Source organism: Rattus rattus, chromosome 6 (assembly GCF_011064425.1).
Source record: "Rattus rattus isolate New Zealand chromosome 6, Rrattus_CSIRO_v1, whole genome shotgun sequence".
In the NCBI taxonomy this organism is placed as follows: Eukaryota; Metazoa; Chordata; class Mammalia; order Rodentia; family Muridae; genus Rattus; species Rattus rattus.
Genome location: NC_046159.1, coordinates 132,857,598 through 132,881,201, shown reverse-complemented (window position 1 = coordinate 132,881,201; position 23,604 = coordinate 132,857,598). Strand labels below are relative to the sequence as shown.

At 40.4% G+C, this 23,604-nt stretch overlaps 1 protein-coding gene across 2 annotated transcripts in view; it reads left to right on the top strand.

Annotated features, from left to right (window-relative positions):
* Positions 1 to 23,604, top strand: part of LOC116904095 (cytoplasmic dynein 1 intermediate chain 1-like) — an 80,979-nt gene that overhangs the window by 33,387 nt on the left and 23,988 nt on the right. For both annotated transcript variants that reach the window (XM_032906965.1, XM_032906964.1), the window contains exons 3-4: positions 5,878 to 5,992; positions 8,603 to 8,687. In XM_032906965.1, the coding sequence (XP_032762856.1) occupies positions 5,878 to 5,992; positions 8,603 to 8,687 (200 nt within the window). The remainder of the gene's footprint in view (positions 1 to 5,877; positions 5,993 to 8,602; positions 8,688 to 23,604) is intronic.

The following is a 23,604-nucleotide window of genomic DNA, read 5'->3' as shown; positions in this document are numbered from 1 at the left end:
CAGGGGAAGGGGGAGAGAGGGCATGGACTGGGGGTTTGTGGAGGGGTAACTTGGAAGGGGATTTCGTTTGAAATGTAAACAAATAAAATGACTTATTAAAAAATAAACAAAATAAAATATTGACACATTTTTAAAAGGGGGATAAAGAAAGCCTTTCTAGGTGGGAAAGACATAGTAGCAAATGCTGCTTTAGTTGTGGTGACAAGATTGTGAGGCCTCTCCTCACTACGTCCATATTTAGGCAGAGAGAGATGAATGGTGATACCTCATCTGTGTTCTCTCTTTTTGTTCAGCTTGGAACACCAACCCAACATGGGATAGTCCTGCACTCATTCGACCCAGGCTTTTCTCTCGGGACACACCCTCGCTGGCAGGCCTGTGGGGTCACTTAGGTGATTATAAATTCCATCAAGACGCCAATTAAGGTTAGACGCCACAGTGAGGAACAGTTTTTACTGTGCTTCTTAGATCAGTGGTGAGGGAGTGAAGGGGCCCATAAAATGGATGCGCACTGATTCTTTGACCAGGATGGGATCTTAGAATCCAAGACCCTCAAGAGCTTATAATATCTTTAAGGATTCATTTATTTTCAAATTGTGTGTGTGTGTGTGTGTGTGTGTGTGTGTGTGTGTGTGTGTGTGTGTGTACACCCTTGAGAGCAGCTTCTTATAGACACCGGTTGTATAGAATCCCCCTCTCTACCCCTGGAACCAGGGTTAGAGGTGTTTGTGAGCTGCTGGATGTGGATCCTGGGAATCAAACTCGGCTTCTCTGAAAACTTGCTACTCTTAACTGCTGAGCCATCCCTCCAGCTCAGAGGTTACAGTATATTATATATGAAAGAAATGTGTAACTAATTTATTTTGATCTCTTTTCAAACGAAGTAATAAGCTCCGTGTCCAAAAGACTGGCTGTCATCTGTCTCCAGCCTAGGGAGGAGCCTGTCTCCAGCCGCCTTGTTCTGACCCAGATCCTGGCGTCATCATCCCCTTCCCACAGGCTGCAAGGATCGCCATGCTGTGGAGAAGTGCAGCAAAACTCTTCTCTTCCCCACTTCTTTTCTCTCTAAAACCACATTCCAGCCAAAGCAACCTACCGTTTAAATGTCCCGTAGGTGATATCCATGAGGCCAAAACTACTTCCTGCATCGGCTTATTGTTTCTCAGATTTGGAAATGTCTGCATGTGCACACGTTGGAAATGCGTTGGGAGATCTAAGTTTATACATGAAATTCATTTGCTTCATAAACACTCTATACCCGTAGGCCAGAGACATTGTGTACAGTGTTTTAAATAATCTTTTCCCAAAAACAAAATTTCATGGCATGACTTTCTACAAGACATCGGAATATTTCACATTTCAGCTTGGGGAGGTGCATCTGTAGGTGCACACTCCTCTACGGTCCAGACTCTCTTGACAGCGAGTTTACTTCATTTCTCTCCTATTGGCCTTCACCTACTCAGTGATTGTGCACACACATACACACCTTTCTGTTTTCATCTCTTATGTCCCTCTCTATGGAAAGCTACTGTGACCCCTCTAAAGACAGGAATCTACAAGGGTAGGGATCTCTATATCGGTTTTTATTTTTTATTTTTTATCTAATACATATTTTCCCATATAGTATATGCCCAACAAAAGAACATTGACAGGGCAAACAGGCCTGAAAGCTGTTTGACCCAGGTACTGAAGACACTGATGTCGGCGTTATAGAACCATGATGTGCTCCATCCTGCAAACTCCTGTGGGAATCTCTGACCTCAAAGGTTACACAGTGCTCGCATCGTCTGCCGCCACACCTGAGCTAAAATGCTCTGACTTTTGTTTTGTTGGACAGGAGGTAGAAATTGGCTTAAGAATTTAAGTTTGATGTTTTTATAAGGCTTATTTAGGCCCATATTTTCAAATGAAACATACAGATTCCAAAGTAGAAGCGAACGAAGTGCCCTTTGGTGCAAACCTGGGTGGCTTCCTGTCTACTATGATGGGGAGAAAAGGGAATTTGGGCCACCTGGGTAGATTATCCCCAACAGTGGAGAAAAATTGCACAGGAAAAACTCACTTTCTGCACCCTTGGATGCCAGTTGCTTTCTTGGCTGCAGTATTCTGGCTGAAATCTGATTTAAAAATAAATATAGTGCCCAGTATTTAAGAGACAGGCCCAATTTCATGAAAATTGGGCTTCAGCGCAGTGAGGCAAACTTAATGGGGGCCACCCTGAAGTTTTTCACTCTGACCTTGATCTTAGGCTGAATTGCTGGACACAGGGACAGATTCAGGCTTTCTACCCTATCTCCACCTGTTCCCTAATGAATGTGGAACTGTCTTTGAAAAGAGATTGACTACGCTCTTCTACAAATTTTCTGTCTTTGATTACCCTCTCTGGACCTCAGCTGTGATTATGCCTCACAAACCAAGGCATCATTTGCTGGGAAAGGCAACTTTGGGGTTTTTAATTACTAGTAATGCTAAATCAGCCCAGGGTGAGTCCTTAAAACTCGGCAGGCTCTGTAGTGGACACTTGAGAGAATCGTAAGGTTTATCAGTAGCCCTCTAGCCTCCGTGTCTCTGAATCGATTATACTTTGCTTTGTTTAATGCCCTGAGGGATAACCGGCGTGTTGTTTCTGAGAAGCTCTGGTTGTCTAACTGCATAGCTGGTCAGCTGTGGGCATCGATAGCTTACCTAAACCTTTTGTAAGCTTAGAGAAGCACTCATTCTCAATATATTCTAGCTTGTCGATTTGTTTCTTAACAATTAAAAAAGCCAAAAATAAAGCTGATAGGGTGACCAGGCCAAAAAAAAAAAGCATTTGACCCTCAAATCAAATCAGAAAATCTGAGGACAATCTCTGGAAGCCACCTAGGATCCTAGCTGTGGTAGTCTGGAGCACGCAGCATCTAGAAATTGTAAGAGAGACCCTGCCTCAACAAGGTAAAGGGAGAGGATTGTCTTCTAAAAGTTATATTCTGACCTCTACAGTCAAGCTGTGTGACATGCAGGTATTCCTCCAATCACCCACTCACACCACATACACACACACACACACACACACACACACACACACACACAGAGAGAGAGAGACAGACAGACAGACAGACAGACAGAGACAGAGACAGACAGAGACAGAGACAGACAGAGAGACAGAGACACAGAGACTCGGAGGTAGAGAAACATACACACTAATAAATAAATAATGAAAGTGTGGGCTTGTAAGATGGCTGGGCAGGTGTGGGCACTTGCCACCAAGCATGTTGACCTGAATTTGAGCCCAGGTTTCCACTTGGTGCAAGAAAAGAATCGACCCCTGAAAGTTTTCCTCTGGCCTCTGCACACATGCCGTGGCACATGCCCACTCCCACTCTGCAGCCCACACACCAAAATACATTAATGTAGAAAGTTAATCTTGTAAAGGAAGACAAACCAGATAATGAGTTCAATCCACACTTAGTACAGAGGAAGTGATCGTTTGGGGATACTGTTTTCAAACAATGTGTGTTGCCCATGTTGACACATAATTTAGCCTCTGTTATATTTCTTAGAAGGCACATCATTTAAAATTAGAATAAATCTCAAACCACAAACCAGAGCTGTACCTTTTCACAAAGGATGTCTATGACAGAAAGTTTGGTCTGCTATGCCCAAGTTCATTTAAAAGGGAAAGATAAGGCAGATCATTTTACTCTGTGAAATCTTCACTAGTAGCCGTCATTTTCATGGATAATGTCTCCCTTCAACACATTTTTGTTGACAGAAATGGCCTTTGTGAGCTCTGGATTTCTAGACTTCTAACTATCTCCTTCTCACAGGAGTGTTGTGAACAAAGAGGTTCCTAAATGGAATGTAGTTGAAAGAAATTAATTCATTCATCGAACACATTTCTATTAAGTATTACATCCCAGGAACTGACCCACATATGAACACCTTGTGGTGAACAGAACAATTGTGCTGCTCTCAGTAAAACGGAGAGTTCATTTGAGGCTAAGCCCATCTCTGAAATACCATGCTACTCCGTGTAGCAATACTAACGTGGATTTTACTTTCTTTAGGACATTTTTAAGCCTGTATTTCTACAGCAGCTGTAGCCCATCTATTTTCTCTCACCTCCCCACCCCACATCCTTCTTTTAACTGTATAAAAAGTGAGTGTGGTTGGAGATCCTCATCCTCATCTTTTTTCTCAGCTCTGTCTTTGCTCGTTGTGAGCACTGACATTACAATACGCTTCCGTTATTTAAATATCACAATTGGAAAAGAGTGTGCATTTAGCATCATCACAGACTGAGACAGAATTACCGTTTAAGAACGAAGAGTGTCCTGAAAAGGTTGAAATCTTCTAAGACTCTCTCAAGCTCTATTTAGATCCCAAATGACAGTTCTCTCCCTAATGACAGACAGAATGCGCAAATGGAGGTGCACTTTAAGACCAAGACGAATAGGAACAGAAGTGTTGAACCCAGAGCTATGAAACAGATACACACTGGTCTTATGATCAAGTTAGAGGATACTGTCAGGGGCAAGAAAAACACCCCTGCATTATTTCTGTCTCGGGCACATAGAAATTAATTGCACTCACTAAGACAATACACCCACTAGGATGTCCAATACCTATGAAGAATAAAGGATGTCTGATAGTAGGAAAGTCGGTGTGATAGACTTCAAGAGAGCGTCGCTTCTGTGAGGTTGCTTGTGAAGTAGATGCTAGTATTCTCCTGGTGCAGATTTCGGCAAATACCCTTAGCTACAATTCCACTTAAAATGCCTTTCCTCATGTCCCTTTAAAAAATACTTTAATTATCTAAGAATTCCACACAATGCAATTTTATCATCATCCCCAAGACCCAGGCTACCTTCTGTTAAGTTTACTAACTTATTTTTGCCTCCCATGTATTTTGAGGCGTGTGGCCATCCACTGAAGCAAGGTCTACAACCAGGTACCACACTCTCAAAGAAAACCGACTTTTCATCTCCCAGCAGCTATCAGCTGCCGATAGTTCCCCAGCTAAGGGTGACACATCATGACCTCTTCCAACTCCATACTGTATTTTTCTTTCCCAGAGCTTACCCACATTTGGTGAATGTTGTCATAAGCACTACGAATTCATACTTGAAAATTCTCTGTTGGGTCTGTAAAACACCATTTCTTTGTAGCCACTAAGATATATATAAAGATACTTCTGTATCTTTCTAATCTCTCCACCCCCTCTTCTTCAGTGATCTATTGACCTTGGACAAAGGGGTGCGATCAGTGGAAAGCTTCCTCAGAAAAGCTAAAGTAGATCTCTCCCATGATGCGGCTAAAGTGCTCTTGGACTACGTCCCAAAGACTCTATGTTCTACTACACAGATATCTGCTCACTTGTGTTCACTGCTCCTCTATTCACAATAGCCAGGAACTCAAAACATCCCATATGTGTATCAACTGATGAACGGATCAGGGTGTACTTTTAAAACGTCCACATTCAGAAATAGTTTGCCTTGATGGTTTCTTCCAAAACCCCAAGAGAACGTTTCTCGTTTTCTTTCTTACTATTGCGTTTTGTTTGTCTCGTGTGGCACACAAGTGGATTCATTTTCCACCATACAGGTTCTAGAACTCAAACTTAGGGAGTCAAGGCTTAGACGCAGGTGCTCTTTTAGGCACCTTACCAGCCTGGAAAGCGTTCAGACCATGTGATGGAGGTCAGGGAAACCCTCAACCAACAGGCAGAGCCCCCTGTCAGTTATTATGTGAGCAGAGTGGTTTTCATCCTCCACACATAATTCTATCTGTGTAGCGCTTTGCCTCATCTTTACACCAGGCGTTTTCCAGTTTATCGAAGAAAAGCTTTCGTGTAGTTACGTCACTAACTTTCCTTGCCGATATCAAATCTTTTAGGCAGATATGCAGCAGAAGAAAGAGCCCGTTCCAGATGACTCCGATCTGGACCGCAAACGACGAGAGACAGAAGCTTTGCTTCAGAGCATCGGCATATCGCCGGAGCCCCCTCTAGGTACTTGCCCAAGCTTGCCTTACTCCTCCTCCTGTGTAGATATACCATGTCCAGCCTTACTGTGCGTTTAACTGTTAGTTTTATTGTTGCTTTCTATGCTTAAACAAATCTAGGGCTTACTGTCCTAGTTGCACGGTTTTTTTTTTAGAATTGAGAGGGCTGGAAGGAGATGGGAATGATGATTGTAGAGTCTTCAGCAGTCGCTAATGTTATACTGGCTGATTCTATGTTCATAATTCTCCCTTGTGTCACTAGCAGACTCATTTCAAATGTTAAGTTAGTATGTAGACGAAATCTTGGGAATTTTTTAAGCATCAAATTGCTTGTATTGTTTGTATTGGTGAATTCCAACCTCTCTTTGCCTATACAGATAATGTTGATCTGGTTATAAATACCATGAACACTATAGACATAGAATTATTCCATGACGAAGATAGAGTGTTCATTGGGAAATTTATTTAATTAAATTCTTCAGCTTGTGTGTACCTTGATGTCATTGGTAGTTGACATTCCACTGCAATGCCCCTCCTCCAACTCATTCATTTCTAGTTGACTGTCCATGAAGTCTTTTGTCATGGAGGTTTGGTTATAAATTAATTTTTATTTTATTTGTTAAGATAGCTTGCATGAGTTCATGCTGCCACTCTCTTATGTATCTTTCATGGGTTGTTTTGGTTTTCCTTTATTCATTTATTTTCCATACATCTAAAAATAATCTGAAGGTGTCTGTAAAACTACATAATATCCAACACATTAAAATTAAAACCATTTCAATGATGCAAAGGAGTAAATACTATATCAGGACCATTTAAAATGTTTCATCTTTTAATTCCATTCTTGAATTCTTTATTAAAATAAAATTCCTTTTATTCCCATAGATAGTTAAATTTTAAAAATTACATATGCGAAGTAATCAATATAAATAAGAAAAAGAATGTATCCAACTGAAAATTAAGTATTGGTAAATATGATTTAATGCTTAACATAAAACTAAAATACTATTAAAAGCCTAACAGTCTCTCTCAATTGTATATAAAATTGTGTGTCTATTGATATAACTAGCACTCATAAAATTAGAATTTGTTTAACTTCTTATTATGCAAGGTACAATCTACAGGGGATTTGGCTGGTGGATCTTCTTTGAGAAGTTGGCAAACCTCTTTGAACTTAGCTGACATGTGATGTAAATTAGACATCTATCGATCAATTAGATTTTGGCTTCAAAATAGTCTGAAATGTTGTAGTTGCTATGTCAACACTGGTTAAACCCAGTAGAGGTTTATCCAATCATGCCTTACCCTGCATAAAGCTAGTGATTAAAATTTAAAAACAAAATGCTTGAGTATCCCAGTCTATAACTACCTTCTCAGTTACCCATGAATCTTTCCAATGGGCCCATTTTTCATCTCTCTCTCTCCAGCTTTCCTTCTGCCTTAGCATGAGGGTAGTCAGGGAATTAATCGAAGAGTCACATGAAAATGCCTGGTTCCTTGGCAATTCTGTCACTGTGGTACAGAATTTGAGGGGAGAGACAATAAAAACCTGTTAAACCTTTTTACCCTATTAAATAAATAAAAGGAAACTGCACATGATGGAAGCCAAATGGGGTTCTATGCTCATGTATTGAAGCTTCTTTCTGCACATGGCTTCCTTGGCACGTGTGACGAATCCCTTGAACTGGCTGGCCTGGAGCCATCTTGTTTATTTGGTGTAGCGAGTGGCTGAAGGACATTTGGCTTGGATGTGGAGGTTGGAGAAAGAAAGCTCATTTCTGTTTCCTTTGTTTTGTTTTGTTTTCCCTTGATTATCCTTGCTCAGATTGTCAGCTGACTTGGATCTCTGAGCATCTTTCTTCCTCCCTCCCTCACAGTGGCAGTTTACTTCTGTCCTTGTGTCAGCATCTACAAGGGCTGCCAGGGACAAAGGAAAACAAGTCCTGAGTGAAGGAGAAAGTAGGGTGGGATGAAACTACTCATTAAATGTAAAAATAAAGCAGGCTTTATTTTCCTTTGTTTTGAAAGAGATTTTTAAATTACCAGGCTCAACATTTACCCTTTCTCTCTGTCACACAGTCTTAGCACAAAGTTGTTTCTCCACCATGAGCCCACACATTTCTCTCCATATTAGACACTCAAAAGATTTCTCACCACTCTCGAGGATTTAAAATTATTTAGGCTTATCCAATTTCATAATGTTCGAAGTTTTATAGACACCTGACTTTTTAAATAGGTCACATCTATACTAACGAAATAAAGTGAAGAATCAGAATGAGCTAGATAGATAGTTCCTACCGAAGATATGTAGGTTGAACTATCTGGATAGCTATTGTGGTTCTCCATTTTAATTCATTAGGTGGACATGGCCTTGAATTCCCTAAGTTAATTCTGTCTAAATTCATTTCAGACCTTCATTTTCCAAAATACAAAAAAAATTCACTTGCCTTTCTTCCTTTTCTTTCCTTTTTTTTTTTTTCTTATCCCATCTCAATCTCTCCTGGCCATACAACCACTTTGATTTGGGCCCGTTTGTTTTGATTTGTCTGACACTGCTCTTCCCCAGTGCAGCCGCTGCATTTTTTAACATGGGATACCTGTTATTTTCATTATTTAGTCCCAACCCCTATGTCTCCCTCTTCGAAATCAGTGAGCACTCCCAGTGAAGCTGGAAGCCAAGACGATCTGGGGCCATTAACAAGGTAAGAATTGACCTTCTAAAAGGCCATGGTGGTATGTCAATGTCACAAGACAGCACTGCTGAAATGCCTTCAGATGTGCATGAACCTGTTATAGCCTCCCCCATGCTTAATTCATGCTGAGTTGCACTGTTAGTGACAGAACAGTTTTTTTGACCACTGGAAATAACAATAATGTCCTTCCTTGAGTTGGCTCATAAAGGCCATGCATCTTCCTTAATCAATATCCTCATTTGCTTAGGCCTAAGAGAAACAGGGAAGGACCAAAGTTCCAATGAAGATATTCTCAGCTTTTCACTGTTCAATTTGACCTGGTTTCTAACACTACTCTTCATTCCTCAAGCTTCTAGTTTATTTATGACAGCTGACAAATTTGCAAACTCACTCGTCAAAGCTTTGTTTCTGTTATGAATTTTAGCAGGTGTTCACTGCTGTTACCGAGGAAGTCAGTTACCAAACTTTTATTACTCACTGTGTGTTCATAGGCTTCTGAGACAGGATGGGGCCATGCCCTAATTTGAACACTTGAAGGGATATCTGAAAAGGAGAGAGGTGAAGGGAAGAAAGACGCTATCATAGTTACGCCTCTGTTGTGATTGGGTTCTAGGTTGATTGTGTTCACAGGGATTGTCATATACAGGTGCACCCGCAATGGTGACATGTGTGATTGTGGAGTAGAGGCTTGTAGCACCCACTCAGCCAACACTGCACTGTTCAGACAGTAGCCGGTCTTCCTTCTAGTTCAAGGAGTTTGAGCTCTATATCAACATGGACTCAATTTTTTGACATGTCTAATCTTTCACAGGAAGCTAGAAATTCTTAAAGAAGACAGGAGCCTGTGACCTATGGCTTACAGCATGTGACCTCTTTCTGTGATTCTTTTTTTTTTAATTCTTTTATTATATATAAGTACACTGTAGCTGTCTTCAGATACACTAGAAGAGGGCATCGGATCCCTTTACAGATGGTTGTGAGCCACCACGTGGTTGCTGGGAATTGAACTCAGGACCTCTGGAAGAGTAGTCGGGTGCTCTTAACCGCTGAGCTATCTCTCCAGCCCTCTTTCTGTGATTCTTAATAGGGGGAAGGATTATAAAATATTTGAATCAAGCTTCAAATAAAGGAAACAGCCACCCTCCACACTGCATTCAAGACAAGCAAGCCTTTTGGTTGTCAATATACCTTTCAATCTTTCCCAACCTTTCTAATTACCATATGCTTTACTGAGAGAAAGATGCAAAATTTTGCACATTTATTTTTCCAAACAATCCATTTTCATATGCATTTTCTTCTGGAAGTATGCAATATTTTCATAGAAACCTAGGCAATTTGGTTGGGGAAACTGTGGCTAAGTAGAAAATGAAGGCACATTCTTAAATCCAAACACTCAAAAGGCTGACACTCAGAAGGGTCATGAGTTCAAAGTCAGACCAAACACACACACACACACACACACACACACACACACACACACACACATGCACGCATACGACATCTCACACAGACTGGCACACACACATGCATGCACACGCACACACACCACACACACCACACCACACACACCCCCAACCCACACCCCCCACCACATACCACACCCCACACACGCACACCCCCCACACACCACACACACACACATGCACACACACACAACCCACCCCACACAAAAAACACAAACATAAACACACACACACACACACAAAAACACACACACACACACACAAAACACAAAATACCCTGAGAACCATTCAGAACCAGCGGAGATATATTTTTCTTTCAGAAATGAAATAGTAAGACCAGAAGTCCCCCAGGAGTATCTGCCCAGTGGTGTGCTCAGACAAGAGCATCCTATTTCAGGAGGGCTCTGGAAGCAGTGGGCCCTGCTTTCAGTTTCAGAAGAATGGAAGACTTGTATGGGGGCAAAGTAGGTTATTTTCGCAAATTGCCCGTGTGATTTGGGGCAGCATATGTCTGCCGTCATCTGTTGCTTTGAATGCTTCAGAGGGTTTTTGAGGGGTGACGGTAATAACAACATAGTTGGATAAGATTTAACATTTATTTGAGAGCTGACATAATGTGGTCACATTCCTTGGGGCTCCACTGGCCTCTCCTTAAGACACTTGACTGTTTCTATACAAAGACGTGGCTTTGTCACTTTGCTCAGCTTCGAGGGCTGCAGTTGGCAGCATGAAATTTAATAACTGGCTTCACAGTCGATGACGTCTCTTTGGAAACTTGCTAATCTGTGCTGTCCTGTGCTAGAAGGCTGACCTGTGCTGTCATCACTTTGGGGACAGTAGCAAATACTGCTTCTCACAACACCCCTCTTTCCTTTCACCTTCTTAAAGGGGTGTGTGTGTGTGTGTGTGTGTGTGTGTGTGTGTGTGCGTGTGTGTGTGTTTCATGTGTAAACCTAGTGAATTGGTTTAAAGGAGGTAGGCAATTCCTTTTTGCCAGAGTCAAACTCTAGTGAGTTTCACTTCATTACAGTCAAGTTCTGAAGAGAGAAGGTAGTAAAAGCCAGAGAGCAAATCCCTGCAAAAGTCCGCTCTCGATGTTTCAACGGAATTCAAGAAAATTGATATTGAAAGAAAAAAAATCACTTCAAACAGACAAACAAACAAAAACAAACACGCTTGAAGTGTACCTGAGAAGAATGAATTAGGAATCTCTTAGGACACTTTTGCCCTTGTTCTGAATGTAAAATTCCAGGCAGACAAATGTTTTTGCATTAGTAAAGTAGGTGAATGTTGCAGTATATGAGAATATCCTGCTCCAGATTTCAGAAGTCCATTTTACGACTATTTCCCCTCATGTAGAAGTGACATTTTTGCAAAGTTACTATCGTCTTTAACACCTCACAGAAACGCATGCAGCCTGGGAAGGTGCTAATCCCCCTGCATGCAGAAGTTTGCCTATTTGCTTAGAATAGAAAATATTTTAAAGACTCAGGAATCCAGTTAACACATGTGATCATAGCACAAGGTGTACATACATTCTGCTATTCCTTTGCCAGGATTCAAAGCTCAAACTGAAAATGTCTTGCAAGAGGCAGAAGAAGATGCCATAATTCATGTCCCTGAATAAATACTGAATTGTAAATAGAAAGTTTACAAAAGTTTCGTTACTCATTTTGAGAGCAACAAATGTTTTAAATAAAAATACAAAATAATTCCCAATTATACCAGTAGGAATTAAATATTTTTAAACTTTAAGTGTTATAATTTGTCTTACAATTTCTGATTTTTGGTTTTATAGACTATATCTCATTCACAACTTCTATTTGAGACATTTTCACCCTTCTTTTGATTGATTTTAGCACAATCAATTATTTCTAAGTTAATAGTATTAGGCAAGTAACAGGCTCTTAGAATTAAAATTAAATTATATCAATAAAGCATTTGAAAGAGTAATTTTACTTATAAACATAGATATTTTAAATAAAAGCCTTAATTTACACAACTAGAATACCACACCAGTGCACAGAAGATGCTATGTGTTTGATATGATTGATAATTATTGGTTAAAAAGGCAAGAGTTGCTAATGCATAAAAAGATCAAGGGAGAGCACATAGTTAGAGAGGATGCTTGAATAATCCAGACCCCTACTCATAGGCTTAAGCCTAAGCAATTTTCTCTATATGATAAAAATATTAATCTGAACCCTTTAAAAATGTCCTCTATGCACTGCAATTGAATAAAAGATACTTCTTCATACCTTGAAGAAGAATGACTTCTGTTTATTTGAGTTTGTTGTCTTCCTTGAAAAATAATAGTTCTTTGACAGTGAGAACTGATTTTGAAGTTGAATCCATCAGGTAAGCATTTTGGGGATAATTTTGGATTGATGAGTCCATCACTTTATTTTTTTTTATTTTTTTTTATTTTTTTGTATCAATGGCATCACTGAGGCCTGGCGAGCATTGGTCTTGTTCTTTCAAGTTCACACAGAACATACTTAAAGTTCTTGTTTTGTCCCAGGCTGATCTGCATGCATTTTCATAAGCTATTTCTGCACCTTACATTATCTCAAAGAACTATTATAAATGCCTCAGAAGATTATGCTGAAAATGAAGCAAATGAATATTAGAAAGGAACTTGGAAGCAGCATAACACAGTAACTGTGGATTTTAGGTTTTGTTGTTGTAATAATATGCTGTTTTCATATTTTGATTTAGACATTTTTCCAGTGGGAAGAGATCTTATTAAATTCTTCTCATGGAGGATGTATGTGTCATTATGAAATTTGATAAACATTCTTATATCTTCATCAAAGTAATTGTGTAAACATTTTGAACACTAGGCCAAGGCTAGATTTAAAGTCTTTATCACTAGAGTTACCCAAGCCTCGCTCATGCACCTTCAGATTATGAGCCAGAGATGAATCTACGCACACGTACCTTTGTATTGATTCTTTTCTTTTACCTATTTAGCTCATAAAGGACTCCATACTTACTCTCTTACCCTGTTTTGCTGTGGAAATCTTAATATTCTCAAAACAGCCAAACTGGCGTCTGTGCTGCCCTGAAAAATATGGAGGATATATTGATCTCATAATGTTCAGTAGGATCTCAAGTCTAAATCACAGTAGAACTTTTCAAAATGATTCCACATATAACAACTTCACAAGGTAATTGCATAGTGTATGGTCACCTATTGTAACAATATCAGCATTTTCTGGCACATAAACAAAATAGTCAACAAAGCCAGAAAAGAAGATCTCTGGTTTTTCGTTTTTCATAAATGGCCTGCAGAACGATAATAATAGTAATTGCTACTTTGGTTTTGTTGTTGTTGTTGTTGTTGTTGTTATTGTTGTTGCTGTTGTTGCCTGGTTTGTTTGTTCATTGACTGTCTGTAGTCTTAACATCAAGTTCTATTTTCTAAAAAGTAGAAACATTCCACTCCACCAATCATTTTTATTATAACTTTTAATTTTCATTTTCCTGTGTGTGTGTGTGTGTGTTTGTGTGTGTGTGTGTGTGTGTGTGTGTGTGTGTGTGTTATGTGTGTGTTCTAGTTGGTAGTTACACTTGAGCATGTGCGTGCAATTGTGAATGTGTGCATGGAGGCCCGTTTGGTTTCCTCTTCGATTGCTTTCATTCTCACTGCGTGAGACAAGGTCTTTGACTGAACCTGAGTTCACCAATTCCATAGGCCACTTGGCCAATGCAGTGATCCACCTGTCTCTGTGCCTCAACCCAACCACTGTTTGCAGGCATGTGTAACACATCTGGATTGAATGGATTACTGGGAATCTGAACTCTGGTCCTCAAGTTTATGTGTCAGGACATTTTCTGACTGAGCCGTCCCCCCACCCCCAACTACCTGATATTTTATTTTCAGTAATCACTATTGAAATAATGTTTGCATATGTAATATAATTATAAGGCATAAACAAGTCAAACAAAGTATATAAAACATCATTGTCCTACCACTGGTGATGAGCACCATAGTGTATATTCTTTCATATATCTATGATATCTTACATACAATTTTATAGAAAGTCAATAGCACCTGCATGTGTTGTTTTTATAGTCAACTATCTTTACTTTTCTATTTCAGCTTTTATCTTTACTGTAAAATCAATGTAACCTTCTAATTTCCCTAATTACCTCCAATATAATCCCATAATACTTGGAATGGATGCCTGTCCTCCCATGTTTCAGTACCCATTGTTTTAAAAGGTTCTAGCACTCTATCACCTGACAGAGTATTTTTGGGGACTTTTATTCTTACCCATCCATAATCGGATTCTCCAGGACTCTCGGGAGCTACATAAGACTTAGCCACTTTTGAGCCCACTTTGATGTCATCTGTCACAGCAAAAGTAGAAGCCAAAGGGAAGGTATCAAAAACTTGAGTGGTGAAAAAAATAACAAAATAACTAAAGACCATCAGAAATTAAATAATATCATCAAGTAGTGTTTATTCAAGCATTCCCACATTATCATTACTTGAGAAGAATTTCACAAGATGCTGTCAGTTCATTGGATGTCAGAGAAACTAAAGACACTGGTTTGAAGCTGACTAAAATTAAGTCTTGCTGGGAGCATGAGAGAACAATAGCTCATCTCAGTTCAGGTCCTAGCACCCATGACAGATAACTCACAACGACCTGTGACTCCAGCTGCAAGAGATCTAATGCCTTATTCTGACCTCGGAGGGCACCTGCACTCACATGCACATGTGCACATATAGATGCACCCATCAAATTAAAACTAACAAAACGCAAGTTGTTTTAAAAAAATCATTCTCTTTGACAGCTAGGTTTATGATACAGGATTTCTTTTCTCCTATATCATATTAATTAGTTATAATTGCATATAATTGCACAGTAATTAATGACTTAAAATGTTGACGTCCTGTGGCTCGGTCTTCAGACAGAATGTGCCGTGCCTCTTACATGGTGCGACTCACAAACCAAGCATCTGTCTTGGCAATGGATGCTGTGCCTCCTTCCAGAGAAGCCACCCGCTTGGCAGTAGGTTCCATGTAAGACCGGAAAGAACATGTCCTTGTGCTGTGCTGGAAATTCTTCATTTCAGTTTGAGTCCAGTAGCCTAGTGGCTTTATGTGGCCTCAGCAACACCTTGTATGAGGGCTTGAATGTTAGGGAGGATAAAAAAGGGAGGCTTTCAAAGAGAATCTGATAGGAATATATATATTTCAATGTTCCAATTTTGTTTCTAAGACAAATAATTTCTAAGAAAACAATAAGAATTTACAAAATCCTTATTATGTCCATCACTGCCAGTCCCAAATAAGGAAATAATTGGGACTGAGAAGTAAAACATTAACTCGTTACCTAAATACCAGCCTTCCTTGACATCATTTGAATGTGACAGATTGATAGGATGGATTCTAAAATGCCCCTAATTATTTAGTGTTTGCTTTTAGAAATGTCATTTAAAAAATTACATTATCTGAGTAAGACATTGACTAAAGATTTATGCTGGGCACTATACTCACGTTAGCCTAAACTCTTTTCCTTGTCTGATTTGGAGCTAGTGAAGAGATGTGACAGAGTTCACACAATTCTGATACACGGGAGGACACTGGGACCTGCCCTTGCTCTGTTTCTCCATCTTGGGTAGAACAGGAAGTACATGGAAACCTGGATTCCAGTTGCAGGAATTCATTGAAATTGCTTAGGGCACAGAAGATAAGGGATTCTTTTGATCCTCAGCACAAAACAGCAACATAGCCAACACCGTTATGATGGGTTTTTCTTCTTCAGTGTGGAAATGGGTCTGAAATACCTTCTGAGAGCATATACTGGCATCAGGACACATATAATTGAGTCACACAGACACACAGACTCACACACACAGAGACAGACAGACACACAGAGACACACAGACACAAAGGTAGAATGATAACTAGCTATAAAGAGGAATGAGGAGTGGGAGGGGAATAAGAGAGGATAGTGGAGGTAAATGTAATAAAAATTCATTATATATATATGAATGTCAAAATGAAAATATATGTTGATAAAAACAAAAGATAAATATATGCTGAATTAATTATAAAAATGCTTTGGTGGATATTTAAAAAATAAGGCAGTCACAATCCAATTCATTTTTTTTAAAGAGAAAAGAAATGAAAACTATTCATTTACACAAAGCTGACAATCATACTCCACGCCCATGTACAGAACAGGCAGGTATAGGTCTTCATTGGCTCATTCGTCCATCACCTCCGGCAATGAGATCCTTCTAGTAGATTTAATGAAGCCATCTAAGGAGATGTTGTAGTTCTATAGCTCTCAACTATGTATATTTATAGAGATGGTCAATAAAGACATAAAACTTTATTCAAAAAAATCACTGTTAAGAGATTCCTAGTATTGTGATTGGGAGAGGTGATTTAAACTCATTTTTACTGTCCATAGTGCTGTATTAGATACTTGGAAAAGAGTTATTTATGTATGTGTTGGTAGCATCCATAAATCTGGATGAGACTGGTGGAGAATGGGTATAGGAGTTCAGCTGAAGGCACAACTAAAGGCATAGCATCTGTGGTCCAGAGAGGGACAAGCATACTGGGCCAGCGGATTGGAGACTGGGTGGATACTACTTTAGAAAAAGTCCTGGACATTGCTTTAGGAACTAAATCAAAGGGTGATGGTTGCCTTTCAGAAATAAGACAGGAATTGAGTTTCTGGGATCACAACTAAAGTATTCAGTCCTGCTTTAAAGAAAAACTGTTAACAGAAACACTCCTAATGCCGACTGGATTGTTTATTTACCAAGAGAATCATTTAGTAAGCAGCCAAGGTACCCCTCTAACTCACATCTCATAGAGACAAATTATTTTGGAATGCTGTTACTCTAGATAAATGTATTTTATGTTGAGCCTTCCAGAGTGCACGTATTGGAAAGGTTGAGCTTGGAGGGAGGCTAGGAATTAAACAAAAGATAAATCTCAAACTCTAAGAGAGGAGTTTAGATCACTAGTTCCCACACCTGCCCCTTGTCACTCAAGGCATATAACAGCCTGTTACTCACCTAGGGCATGATGTGTCTGAGAGAGTCCTGGGATGTGGTATTTTTATAATATTTTCAAGATCTGACCACTTAGATGGGGAAAGAGAAGAGCTTAAAGTCTAAATTAGGGTTGGAGGGGTAAATAAAGAATGGAAAGGCAGACGAGGTACAGAAGGGTAGGTTTGTTGACAAATACAATCAAAGCATGTTTGAAAAGGTGGAATTTGGAGATTAGCAGTGATGAGGATGTGGGGGTCAGTCAGTGACAATGGCCTAAGATAAGGCACAGAAGTGAAAAGGGATGGACTAACCCTGACCAGGCAGCACGCACGCTTCAATATAGGATGAGAAGAGGAGAGGCTAGCGATGAGAAGCAGATGTTGAGCATGGGATTTGATGACACAGAAATTCTCGTTGTAATCATTGCCATCACCATCTTCTTCTCCTTTCTCTAAGACGTTTTATGATCCGGTCTTACTTACAGACTGAGTTTCGTGAAATAAAACCCAGCCACGGGCAATTGAGTCATGGCTCTTGATGCCTAATAGCATATTGCTTTAAAGACCATACCAATTTAAATGTCAACAGCAGTGTGCGGGTGGCTCAGCTGTGCTGGGTGTTAGCATCACACATGACAGTTCTTAGCCACTGTGCTCCAAATGCTTATTGAACGTTTTCTTATTAGTCAACATCCAGAAAGGCTATGAGCAGAGACGCTTTCTGGGGAAAATGTTTAGGGCTTTTGACTCTGGTGTGCAATAAAGATGGGAAAAGCAGAAACACAGCCATGCATGGTAAGAAGTACACAGGAAGCAATTACTCCCCAGAGGGCCATGCATGCACAATTAGGATACCATGTCTTTTCCATTTAAGATATATTTCCAGCAGATGTCCAAGGATATATTTTTTTAATTTTTAACCTCTCCAATAAGCTGGAAGTGAGTAAATGAAATCAGACCATGGAAAGAAGGAATCTTAGCAGGAGTTAGAGAGTTATAGATTAGCAAAGGGTATAAAACAGCTGAAACTGATAGGTTTTCACAAAACCATTGCTATATGGAAGATTTTTAAGTTTTGTCTATTCTTGTGTTTTACAAAATATATACATAGAAGAGCAACATGATGCTCTAATTGTAAAGTGTTACGTACATGGTAGGCTTTTCAGGACTAGATATGAGCAGGTACATTATCTGACATAGTTGTACTCGAATGAGTGATTATTGTACATGAAAGGGGAGGTTTCTATGCCTAGTATTTTATACAATGCTAGAAAAGGTGGCCTTAATAGGTGTGTCGTTAACTTTCAACCCGGATGTGGGAGCATAGGACCACAATGTCCTTTAGTCCAAAGCTGGTAACTCACTATCTGAGCAAACTGAAGGTCCTTTGAGAGTTAATTCAAGAAGGCAAATGACCAGAACAGACAAACAATTAAAGCAAGGATGTTTTCCAAGACAGGAATCTTGGAGAGAAATCTAGTAGACTTGGTTTATTAAAAGAACAAGAGGAGAAAGAAGAGAAGGAGGAAGAAGAAGGAAGGAGGGAGAGAGGCGGTAGGGAAGGGATTCCAATGAAAAAGAATCAAGTTGGTCTGCCTATAAACTAGAGAAGACTGAAGACAGAGATGTGGCCAGACACACGCGCAATGGTGGTCATTATTAAATAGATGACATTTTGGAGAAAAGCCAGGGGAGTCTACAATGTTTAAACATCCAACTTCCCTTCTGTTAAATTCAAACTTTGCCAGCTATCTGGCATCAAGGAAGCTGGTATTCATGACAAGAAGACAGTTGGGTTTGCATCGTTATTTGGCCTAGAAGTTACTGTTTTCATGATAAATTAGTTGGCATCTAAAGTCTATGGGGCCTTATAGAATGATTCAGCTGTCATATCTAATAAAACAGGCACTGGCAACAATGGGTGTATGTCCAAATCCTACTCTATCATTCAAGGGCCTGTCAGTTGGGATCTCTGATCTCCATAGAGAAAGAGTGTCTCTAACTCTGGTTCCCAAAGGGTAGAGGTAGCCCAGCCCACAGCCGGACCAGAGGAATCACTTGCAAAGCAAACTTATAACTGATATTATCTTTAATACCTTTTATGACATTTTATGTATGTAAGTACACTATTGCTGTCTACAGACACACCAGAAGAGGGCACTGGATCTCATTACAGATGGTTGTGAGCCACCATGTGGTTACTGGGAATTGAACTCAGGACCTCTGGAAGAAAAGTCAGTGTGGTTAACAGCTGAGTCATCTCTCCAGCCCCTCTTTTATGACATTTATCTAGTTATCATCTAATAATAATTGAAATTTTAAACTGTGATAAGCCCTGCTCGACTGATGGGAATTGTTTTCTTCTTGGTAGATGTCATCAGTACATAATTAAGCATGAATATTCGTATGTCTAATTTCCCTTATTTAAAAGTCACACTCCTAAATGGAGTTCCTGTGTCCCTCTGCACACCTGGGGAACCATTGCTGTGCCACGTTTTGCTCTCTAACTTGTCCTATGAATCCCTTTATATACATTCTGTCATTCCATAGAGCGCAGTGGTTGGCTTGAAGGCCTTTTCTCTTTTATCATGGTGTTTTATAGTTTAGGACCTCAATAGATGTTTCTTGAATATGTGAATGAATTTCCTGGTCAAAAGAGTTCTGTGATCTATGCACATTAAAAGACCTATCCCCCCCCAAAAAAAACAAACCTGAAACATGAGGCTAATCTCATGGTAAACATGGTAATTTCCACACGGAAAAAGGTACGAAAACAATTTATTTATTTAATTTACAATTGTAATACTACTTTCATCTTCGTAAATAAATTTCCTGAATTATTCTAAATCCTCTAGGAAGCTATAGACTGCTGCCCGGCCACTTTATTTTCAATAATACACTAACCTGATGAGGTTAGAAAGTAATACTTATGTCAATTGGCTCAATAAAAATATCCCAGAAGGAGGATAGCAAGTCAAAATGAAGTCTAATAATGTTCTTATACCGAAGGGCTTTAGACCTGCTCCTTCCTGCAATGGATACAAGAGACTTGTCTGACGGAACACAAGCCACACTAGAGCCCAACACGCTCGCCTTACGCATCCCTCTGGGAAGCTGCCTCTTCCCTCGAAGCTCCTCTGTAGGTTTGCCCATAGAAAATTTGATGATCATTCAATACAGGGTCCTCGGCCACCCTTGAAAACAGAAAGCAATGTGTGCCTAGTTGACGAACTGACTTTGAGTTCCTTTTTAATTAGAAGAAAAGTAGGCTCTCAGTCATCTGACCTCTGTACAGATCAGGATGGGAAGCAGGAAAAGAAAATAAAAGTAGTACATGTGGTCCTGTCCTCACCTTCACTCCTCATCCTCCGGCTTTCTGCTTGTAATAAATGGTCCTTCTTTCACTGATTAGGATATTTAGTGAAGTAGAACACATTTTTTTGCATAAATCACCTCTGTTGCTCTGGTTAAAAGTGCAAACACTAGGGACTTGAAAGACAACTAAGCAGTTACAAGCACGCGCCACTCGTATGGAGTACCTGAGTTTGGTTCCCAGCACACATGCTGCACAGCTCACAACGACCTGTTAACTTCAGCTCCAGAGGATCCAACACCTTCTGGGCTTCAAGGGTTCTGCACTCACACACACACACACACACACACACACACACGCACACGCACACACACATGCACAGGCACATACAAACACAAATACACATGAGCACATAGTTAAAAATATAATGAATATTTCAAAATGCAAACATCAGACTGAAACTTTACTTTTAGGTAGGTGATTCTGATAGAATGTCGAAGGTGAGTAGACTTTCTAGGGGACCAACAGGTCCATGTGATGCGTCCAGTAGGCAATAGCCCAGCCAGAGCTCTGGCAGCTGTGTTCTTCTCATGCCAAAGGAGTAGAAAATGCCAGGAAAGTTTGCCCCACCCAAACAAAATCTGAAGGCATGTTGGCTATGATCTGAGTCCACCCCTGACGTAGAAATGCTTTTCTGTCTGTAAGAGCCAGACACTGCACTTCTGTCTGTAACAGAAACAATACCGTTAAGTTAGATCCCCCAAGTGCTTATAATGGCTACCATCCCAGCTACTGTTTGAGCCACAGTGAACCTGGCATCTAGAACAGGCTGAGCCACTTTGCTTGAGCACAGAATGGTTCCAGAGCAATGGTTCCTACCTCTGGCCACATGTGAGAAGCACGAAGGGAGATTTCAGTCATTTTGATTCCTGGATCTTGCCCCAGGCATTCTGGTTCTTTAGCCTAGAAGTTGCCAGCCTAAAGCAAACTGTCCTTCAGCTTGTGGTGGGACAGCTGAGCAGATGCTATGCTTCCTATTTGCTGACAACTGAAAAGCTTCCGTCTACCCAGTCACCCTCCAAAAACTGTCCCACGGTCAGCCTTGTGCTTCCCACTGGGAACTTGGTACTCAGACTCTCACCGTCCGCCCCACAGCTACTGAAGCAGAGTCTCTGAGTTGGAAGACTGTGTTTTATATTTTACTAAGACCTCAAGGTCAAGACCCTGATAAACAGTGACCCACAGAGCAGCAGCTTTCACATCTCCTGAAACTTGCCCAAAATGTAAAATTCCAAGCCCCTGCAGGTCCGTGAGGCCGGAATTGGCTCATTCACAAAAATTTTAGGCATCTGCATTAACCTTGGCTCTTTAAAATTGCTGGTCTAAGAAACTGTGGCCAATTTGTGCTACTGCTGGACTTCAGTGATCGCCTTTTTGGAACATTCAGGTAAGAAGTCAAGAGCACAGCCAGAGCTAAAGAGGAAATCTCTTCAAGTTCATCCTTTTGTCTCCACGGTTGGAGCTGACAGAACTCTCAGATAAGTAGGGTGGGGACTCAAAATACATTTACTGGTAATTATAAGCACAGTTACTGGTGATCAAATGTTTACACTTCCTAAGTGCACCTAATCCATACAGACAATCTGAGAAAGACTCATTCATTCTCAACAAATATTCCACAAGATTGCACCATGACAGGCATAGTTCTAAGTACGCTTCTGTAATCTGGAGACGAGGTTGCACCAGCCATGCAGAGTCTCAGGTCCAGAATCAAACAATATCAGTAATAATTAAAGGGATATAGAATGAAATCTCAGGAAAGTATGGATACTATGAAGAAGGGGTAGCAGAATAAGGAAATGCTACTTAAGAACAGGTAGAGAAATGGAAGAAGGAACATAGGAGCCACAATTTGAAAGAAAAGGGTAGCCAAGTCATACAGAAATAGATACAGTTTATCTTAAAGTAGGAGAGGAAATGGGGGGGGGTTATAAATAATTAGTTCAGACCACAGGCACAGCATGTAGAGCCTGATAAGCCAGGGTAAGTCTTTACAACAAGGAAAGCAAGGAGGAATTCTCAAGCCTTATCATGTTCTCAGTGACCTGGGAACCTTGTAAAGCTGCATTGTGAAGCCAGTGGGATGAGACCCGAGTGCCTGTGTTTCTAATGATGTCTCAAGGGATGCCAAGGCTGTTGTTTTATACTCTATATTTTTAGCAAGCAAAGGGGTACAGTGGCTGAGAGTTTGAACAGCATTCCCAAAGTCACCCGGTTGGTAAGTCAGGCCAGATTTGAAACATGCATGCCCAACAGAAAGACAAAATACCCATCAATGGTCTCTCAGAAGACCTCATGCCTGTTTCACTGGGACTAATTCTTTGTTGAAAACTGTGAAGAGCACACAGGAAGAAGCTCTCTGTGTATACGCTCTTTAAAATGGAATCGTTGTCCCATCTTATTAATAGAAAGAAGATGCCATTACTGACATTCTGTGCTATGTGTTATGAAACATAGAAACTATGACACAATTAATCTCTGGCAGACAAATGTTAACACTGGAGACCATTTCCCTACACTCCGTATGAATAAAATAACACACTGGTTTCAAACGCAGTGGTGCTATATTTGTAGTAACTGACCTGAGGGAGCCAACTGTTCCCCAGACCCTGCAGTCACGCTCCATTAAGTCTGACTTCCCCAGATGCTACCATCCTTGTCCATTTGTATTTAATTCTCTTCGCTCCGTGGAAGAGCTTAGAGTTCCAAGATGCGTTTGGGCTCTGAGGTGTCAGGGTAGAAACGTGCATCAGCCCACATACTCAAGTCAATGAATCTTTAACGCGGGCGCATGAGTGCGTGCGTGCGTGCGTGCGTGCGTGCGTGCGTGCGTGCGTGCGTGTGTGCTTGCTTGCCGTACTGGAGTAATTGGCTGTAGGCTTTCTTCCATAGAAACAGCCATAGCTTTTGATGTTAAGCAGCTATTCCTAACCTTCTTTGTCCTAATCCCTGGGGGTGGAGGGGATGTTCTGTGTGTGTACCGTATACGACATCACCTTGAAGAATGACACGGTTTGGTTTGTTCTGTTGCCCTCCCTTTGTTAATTCTCTGTGTTCTTTTT